The sequence below is a fragment of the Eimeria tenella genome, genomic scaffold, assembly GCF_000499545.2.
Source record: "Eimeria tenella Houghton genomic scaffold, Eth_scaff402, whole genome shotgun sequence".
Taxonomy (NCBI): Eukaryota; Apicomplexa; class Conoidasida; order Eucoccidiorida; family Eimeriidae; genus Eimeria; species Eimeria tenella.
This window is the reverse complement of record NW_013544934.1, coordinates 1-8,315: the sequence shown is the minus strand read 5'-3', so window position 1 is coordinate 8,315 and position 8,315 is coordinate 1. Positions and strand designations below refer to the sequence as shown.

Genomic DNA, 8,315 nt, shown 5'->3' with positions numbered 1-8,315 from the left:
CTGCTGCTCGATGCCCAGCGTGGTGGCAACTTTCTTGAAAAGCTGCTGCAGCTCAGCAGCAAATTGTTCACTTGTGGAAATGTCAAAAGTTAAATCCGAATACATTGCAGCAATTCGCGGCAGTGCGCAGAAAAGGGTTTGGCCCTGCAGCTCTATGTGGCCTGCGCAAACCCTAAACCCTAAACCCTAAACCCTAAACCCTAAGCCCTAAACCCTTGCTAAAAAAGGCCGTCGGCAGCATCTACAGTGTCCGATACAGCCGCGTAACCTCTGAGTCCCCAAACCCTAGACCCCAAACCCTAAAGCCCAAACCCTACAGCCCAAACCCTACAGCCCAAACCCTAAACCCTCGCGGACCTTCTTGGAAAAGGAAGTCAGCAGCATCTAAAATGTCGAAGTTTGCTTTTTCTGAAAGTGCTGCTGCTGTTAAAAGCTGCGCGAGGGCTTCAGCAGGAAAAGGAGATAATTGAACTGCAGCAGCAAAAAACTTTTCTTCTTTTTTTGTAAATCGATGCGAGGGTTTAGGGTTCAGGGTTTCCGGAGTCTCCAAGATGCTCTCCAGCTCGCCCGACTGCGCGCAAAACAACAGACTAGGGTTTAGGGTTTAGGGTTTGCGGCGCACGGCGTAGGGTCTAGGGTTTTGTCTCTTTCAGTGTCTTCTGCTGGCAGTTGGCGTTTTGCCATTTGTTTGTCTGCTAATTAATTAATTAATTAATTAATTATATAAATTAATTAGTTTAATTAATCAGGTAATTAATTAATCAATGAGTTTATTAACTAATTAATTAATTAATGAGTTTAATAAATTAATAAATTAATTAATTAATTCATTCATTCATTGAGTAGTTGGCTAATTAATCGCTTAAATTCACTTAGTCTTTTAAATTATTTAATCCATCCATTTAATTAAATTCATTTAGTCAGTTAATTAGCGCTAATTAAATGGATCAAACAAATCAAATTAATTAAATAAATTAAATTAATTAAATCAATTTAAATATACAAAATTGAATTTTGGTTTTTGGGGAGGGTTTGCTGAGGTGTATGTACAGCTGCTGACCTCGGCGCCGCTGACTTCTCGAGATTTTCTCTTTTTCATTTTTTCTTTTTTTTGTTTTTTTCTGTAAACCCTAAACACTTTTTGAGCTTCGTAAACCACAAACCCTAATAAGATCAACTTGCCAGTGGAAAAGAACAGCACCACCATCACCTCCATCACCAGCTGACACGCAAACCCTCAACCTTAAACCCTAAACCCTAAACCCTAGCCAAAACCCGAGACATGAACAGCCCTGACCCTCGCCCTAAACTCTAACCCTAACCCCAACCCCAAAGCCTAATCCCAACCCCAAACCCTAAACCCTAAGCCCTAAACCCTAGTGGTTCCGCTGGTAAGAAGAGTGAAGAAATGGAGTTGCACCCTCCCCCAGCCCCTATCCACTACGCCCCACCCCAAACCCTAAACCCTAAACCCTAAACCCTAAACCCTCGCGCACCGCAGTGGTTCCGCTGGTAAGAATAGTGAAGAAATGGAATTGCATGGCGACGACTAAAAAGAGACAAAGAGAAACTTCTCGAGCGTAAAGAGATTTGGGGATTTTTAAGAAAGTGTGGGGCCCCACTTGTTGTTTGAAAAGAATCCTGCAGCACAAAAAAGGGTTTTAAAAGGGTTTAGAAACCCTTTAAAAGGGTTTTCGTGGAGGGCCAGACGGGGGAGAGCCGAGGGTTTAGGGTTTAGGGTTTGGAGCTACCGGTGCGCGCTCGGTCAACGCGAAAACCTCACAAGAAGAACGATAATGCAACTCTTGCAAACCCTAAACCCTAAACCCTAAACCCTAAACCCTGAGCCAGTGCGAAACTGCGCGCCTAAGAAGCGCCGAACAAGCAAAAGGGTCTGGGGCCCCACTGCGGTTTCCCCCCTAGCGCCCCGACGCACAAAGTCTAGGGTTTAGGGTTTAGGGTTTAGGGTTTAGGGTTTAGGGTTTAGGGTTTGTGAACCAGGGTTCGACGAGCTCGGTGCCGTAGGGTTTGAGAAAAAGGACCAAAACGCTGTAGCCGGAAATGAGGGCGAGGCAAACAGCAAGGGGGGAGACTTGCTGCAGCAGCAGCGCAGCAGCAATGCATGCAGCAGCAGCAGCAAAACGCAAACCCTCCCAACCCTTTCTGTGGGGTCCATAAAAGTCAAACCAAAACCCTAGACACCCCACAACGCGGGGTGTATCGACAGCTGGCGCAAACATCACCAACAACCAGCAACTCAGCGGAAAACAAAACCCAAACAGCAGCAAACCTGCGCGCAACGCAAACCCTAAACCCTAAACCCTAAACCCTAAACCCTAAACCGTGACCCTGAGCCCTCAGCGAGACACTCAAACGGAGAGGCTCAATGCGACGCAGCTACAATAATACAAAATCCCAAACCCTAAATCCCAAACCCTTATCCATGCATCCTAAACCCTAAAACCCTAAACCCTAAACCATAAACCCTAAACCCCAAACCCTAAGCTTTATACCTGACATCCTTTACCCTAAACTCTTCTCGCTCTCCCCCTCCCCTTCTCCGACCCCCAAACCCTCCCCACCTCCCCTAAACCCTAAACCCTAAACCCTAAACCGTCGCACCGGGCATGGCTAGCTGAGCTCCAAGGGACATTGTGGGGCCCCCGCAGGGGACTGTGGGGTCATAAGCCAAATAAGAAACCCCATTTGCCAAAACCCTGAAATCAAAAGCCCTCAACAAACCCTAATTAAACCCTCAACAAACCCTAATTAAACCCTATTCAAACCCTAATTAAACCCTCAACAAACCCTAATTAAACCCTAATTAAACCCTACTTAAAACCTGTTTAAACCCTATTTAAACCCTATTTAAACCCTCAGCAAACCCTTGTCAAACCCTCGTCAAACCCGAATTAAACCCTCGTCAAACCCTCGTCAAGCACTAATCAAACCCTCGCCAACTAGACCCTTGTCAATCCCTAATCAAACCCTCACCAAGCCCTGATTAAACCCTCGTCAAACCCTAATTAAACCCTTATTAAACCCTTATTAAACGCCACTCAAACCCTAATTGAATAAGGAGTTACTGGAAATAAAAACAAATTTTAATTTGAATTGAGAAGAGACACAAAAGAGTATAAAGAGAAAAATAAATATTATTAAAATTGCGAATTTACTTTTTTATTTAAATATAATTTTAAAAATCGAAAAAAGCAAAAGAAGAAATTAGGAAATTGGATTTAAATGAAATAAGGATTTATCTAATTTAGAAAATAAAATCAAAAAATAAAATTAAAACGGAAAAACTAATTCAAGAAAAGAAAATGAAATTAAGATTAAATTCGTCTGAAATGAATTAAAATAAGCTGCAATAAAGTGAAACGAAATAAAATTAATTAGAATCAATTAAAGTCAATTGAAATTAATTCAAAAGAATTACATTGAAAAGAAATAAAAAGAAATAAAATGGAATTAAAAGAAATAAAATGAAATAAAAGAAATAAAAGGAAATGAAAAAAAACAAAATGAAATAAATTAAATCAAAATCAAATAAAACGAATTAAAGTGAATAAAGCGAATATAAAACCAGAATAAAACCAAATGCATAAAACTGCAAATTAACTCAAAACAAAACAAACCAGACTTAAACAAACAAACCCACCCAAACCAATTCAAATCAAATCCAACAAAATAAAATAAGAACTAAAATATATTTCCAATTATACTTCTAATCACTCACTTGCATGCAAGAGCAGCACTAAAAAAAGCAGCAGCAGAAGGGCCCCAAATAAAAATTGTAAAAAGAGAAAAACGAGAAAATGAAATTGTGCTTTTGAGTCCCGCGGTGTCTCTACACCTCTCTGGCTGCAGCAGGGGCCCCAGGGGGCCCCCCCGGGGGCCCCCCAGGGGGCCCCCCAGGGGGCCCCCGTGGCGCCGCTGCCAGTGGAATTTGAAAGAAAAGAAAAGGAAAGAAAGAATTAAAAGACTAAGTGGTAAAAAGAAACATAAAAGAGCATCTGAATAGACAGGACTTGAAGACCCAGAGCCCCAACAGTCCGGGGATAGCTCCTGCAGCAGCAGCAGCAGCAGCAGCAACAGCAACAGCAGCAGAAGCAGCAGCAGCAGCAGCAGTAGGTGTTTTGGAGGGCGGAGGAGTTTGCTGCTGGTGATCTCGTGCTGTCTTCGGAGGAATTCAAAGGCTAAGAAAGAGGCGCGTGGTAAAGTGCTGCTGCTGCTGCTGCTGCTGCTGGTGTTGCTGCTTGTTTTATTTGACTATTGCTGCCGCTGCTGTTGCTGCTGCTGCTGTTGCTGCTGCATCTAACACAACACTCCCCACCTCTACTGCCCTCCCTGCCACCTCTTCTACCATCGCTGCTTCGGCTGCCGCTGCTGCTGCTGCCGCTGCTTCTGCTGCTGCTGCTGCTGCTTACGGAAACAAAAAAAGAGACAATTTTTCTTGAAAAGTTTCTGTAGCGGAGGTACCAGTCTGAAGGAACATGAAAGATTTCCACTTTGCTGCTGCTGCTGTTTATTTTGCCTTCTAAAAGGGGGCCCCCGGGCCCCACAGCCCGGCTAGACAGCCTGCAAACAAACCCTAAACCCTAAACCCTAAACCCTAAACCCTAAACCCCAAACCCTAGCTTTCGGCCAACAAGCGTCGGAGCCAACACCGGATGGGTGGCAATGTGATTAACGTCCTAAACCCTAAACCCTAAACCATAAACCCTAAACCCTTCGTACTGCCAGCTGCGAAGAAGCTGAATCTATACGCACGTACTCAAATTAGGGTTTAGGGTTTAGGGTTTAGGTTTAAGAGTCTAGGGTTTGGGTTCCTACCCATAGGAGCTCCAGAAAGCCAGATACGCCAAAAGCTGTTTCAGGGCTGGAGTAAAACGAATGCGCTGCCCCACACAAACCCTAAACTCCAAATGCTAAACCCTAAACCCTAAACCCTAAACCCTAAACCCTTAAGGATGAGGCCCATATCGTGAGGGCCTAAACATGCAGTTTCACTTGGGACGCAATATCAAGCCCCAGCCCCAAACCCGAAACCCGAAACCCTAAACCCTAAACCCTAAACCCTCAGCACTAAACCCCAAACCCCAAACCCTAAACCCTAAACCCTAAACCCCACATCTGTGACGACGCGAAGCCGCTGCTCGGCCTCGAAGTCGAGGGCCATGCTGACGAGATAAACAACAATGATAAAACCTGCAAACAGACTCCAAACCCTAAACCCTAAACCCTGAACCCTAAACCCTAAAACCTAGCGCACTGCACCCGTAAAGAGTCAGGTCTAGGGTTTAGGGTTTACGGCTGCGCGCATTCAAAACCTAAAGCCGTAAACCCTTAAAAATCGTCCCCAAACCTTAAAACCCCAAACCCTAAACCCTAAACCCTAAACCCTAAATCCTAAAGCTTTAATTCTAAACCCAGAGTACCGAAACCTGACCCGCTACACTCTCAGCCCCGAAGCCAAAACCCTAAACCCTAAACCCTAAATCCAAAAGTCCAAACCCCAAACCCCAAGCCCCAAACCCTGAGCCCCAAACCCTAAACCGCTAAACCCCAAACTCCAAACCCTAAACCCTAAGCTCTAAACCCAAAAGCCCAAACCCCAAGCCCTAAACCCCAAACCCCAAACCCCAAACCCTAAACCCTAAACCCTCACCGAGAAAGAGCCCAATGGCCTTGAGGGCTATTTGCCAACCCGCGGGGCACTTTCTGCATTCGCTGCTAAGAGACAAAAGGTCCCTCGTGAAACCCTCAGAACACATTTGACACAACGGGCCTGCAACAAACCCTAAACCCTAAACCCTAAACCCTAAACCCTAAACCCTAAACCCTCCTCCCCAAGCCCCGAACCCCCTACCCGAACCCGTAAACCCTAAACCTCAGCGCCCCTCGCCCGCCACCCCCTAACCCCCAAACCCCAAAAACCCTAAACCGTAAACCCCAGTAAAGCCTAAACCCTAAACCCTAGTGAACCCTAAATCCTCGCAAACCCTAAACCCTCGTAAACCCTAAACCCTAAACCCTAAACCCTACCTTCGTGCCCCTGCATGCACTCTCCGCAGGGCCCCGTGCATGCAGTCAAATGTGCGCAGCGTTCATACACTGCAGGCCACGAGGCCCCCACAGCCCTCCACCAGCCTTTACTCAAATTCGTAAAAGTCTGAATTCAATTATAAACCATTTTGAATCAATTAATTAATTAATTAATTAGTTAGTTAGTTAGTCAGTTAGTTAATTAATTAATTAATTAATTAATTAATTAATTAATTAATTAATTAATTAATTAGTTAATTAGATAAACTAAATAAATAAATAAATAAACAAATAAATAAATAAATAAATAAATAAATAAATAGTTAATTAATTGACGGATTAACTATTAAGATTCGAATAATTAGTTAAATTAGCTAATTAATTAGATTACTTGGATTAATTAGATTAATTAGATTAATCAATTAATTAATTATTCTGTTATTTATTTATCTGTTTATTTGTTTATTCATTTATTTATTTATTTATTTATTTAAAATTTGCTTCACCTTGCACTTCTCCGCTTCATTATACTGCGTAAGTCCTCCAGGGCAAAAATAAATTGTTGCGGGAGAGGGACAAATGGAACAAAGAAAGTATCCTTCGTTTAAATACATCACTGCAGCAGCAGCAGCAGCAGCAGCAGCAGCGGCAGTGCAGCAGCAGCAGCAGCAGTGCAGCAGCAGAAGCAGCAGTGCAGCAGCAGCGGTGGAGACAGAATCAAGTCAGAATCAGAATGCTGTGAAGAGCAAGTAATGAGGCTTGATTAGGGTTTAGGCATTAGGGTTTAGGGTTTAGGGTTTAGGGTCTAGGTTTTAGGGTTTAGGGTTTACTTTCTGTGCAGCTGCAGCTGCCGACTGTGGAGGCCCCCGTGATCCCCAAAGTGGAGGCCCCAGTGGGGCACTGAAGAAAAGCAAAAATAAATAAATAAATGAATAAATAAATAAATAAATAAATAAATAAAATAAATATATAGTAAGCCAATAAATTAGTTAATTAACTAATTAAAATAAATAAATAATTAAAGCATTAAATGGTAAAATAAGTAAATCAAATTATTAAATAATTAAGTTAAAAGCAGCGGAAAAACAAAAAAACAAAAAAGATTGAAAAAGAGATAAAGGGAGACACAAAAGAAATGAAACAAATTAAATAAAAATAAAAATAAGAAACAGATAAAAAACAAAATAAAAAACAAAATAAAAAGAAATAAAAAAAAGGGGGCAAAGCAAATTGAAAAAACAAAAAAGAATTAAAAAAACAAAAAAAACGAAAAAATAAAAAGACACAAAACGGCGGAAAGGAAATTTAAAAATATTAAAACAAAAATTTGTTTACTCATTTATATTTCTCTCACTTATTCTTATTTATTTATTTATTTGTTATTTATTTTTTTATTATCTATTTATTGTTTATTATTCATTTATTTATTTATTTATTTATTACTTATTTATTTATTTATTTTTATTTAATAAATAAAATCCTCCCGCAAGCAAACAGACCCTCCGCACAAAACCCCTCAAAAGAAAAAAAAAAACAAAAAAATCAAATAATAAATATAATTAAATAACCAATTAATTAAATTGAATTAAACCAAATTAATTAACTTAAATTAATTAAATTAAATTAATTAATTAAATTAAATTGAATTAATTAATCAATCAATTCTTACTCCCACACACTGAGTCATTCCCTCTGATGGCCCAAAAGTGTCTTCGGGGCATTTAACGCATGCAGCCCCATCGAAGAAAGACCCAGCAGCACAAACTTGATTTGCTGCTGCTGCTGCTGCTGGCAGCAGCGGCAGCAGCAGCAGCAGCAGCAGCAGCGGCTGCAGCAGACGCAGCAGCAGAGCCCGCGCAGGCGGTCGCACGCAGTGGCTTCTAAGCCCCTGCAGCAGAAACTGCTGCTGCTGCTGCTGCTGCTGCGGCTGCATATTCTGCTGCTGCTGCTGTTGCTCCATTTTCTCCTGTCGCTGCTTCTTTTGCTGCTGCTGCTGCTGCTTATATGTAGCATCAGCATTAGCGGCTGCTGCTTCAACTTGGGTCTTTGAGGTGTATGTACACCCCACCAAGTTCCCTGCTGCTGCTCTGATTCTTTCTAGACCCCAAAACTGCTGCATTGGAGCTGCTGCTGCTGCTGCTGTTGTTGCTGCTGCTGCCGCTGTTGCTGCTGCTGTTGTTGTTGCTGCTGCTGCTGCTTTTTGCCGCAGTTCCTGCAGCTGCTGCTTTCTGCTGCCGCTACGAACTGCTGCTGCTGCTGCTCGCAGC

At 42.3% G+C, this 8,315-nt stretch overlaps 1 protein-coding gene across 1 annotated transcript; it reads right to left on the bottom strand.

Moving 5' to 3' along the window:
- Positions 1-4,199: 4,199 nt before the first annotated feature.
- ETH_00007050 (uncharacterized protein) lies at positions 4,200-8,167 on the bottom strand (the record flags this gene model as incomplete). Its single annotated transcript, XM_013379815.1, has 6 exons — positions 4,200-4,581; positions 4,837-4,901; positions 5,135-5,211; positions 5,672-5,791; positions 6,049-6,175; positions 7,718-8,167. The coding sequence occupies 6 exons, from the start codon at positions 8,165-8,167 to the stop codon at positions 4,200-4,202; spliced, it is 1,221 nt and encodes a 406-aa protein (XP_013235269.1).
- Positions 8,168-8,315: the final 148 nt, after the last annotated feature.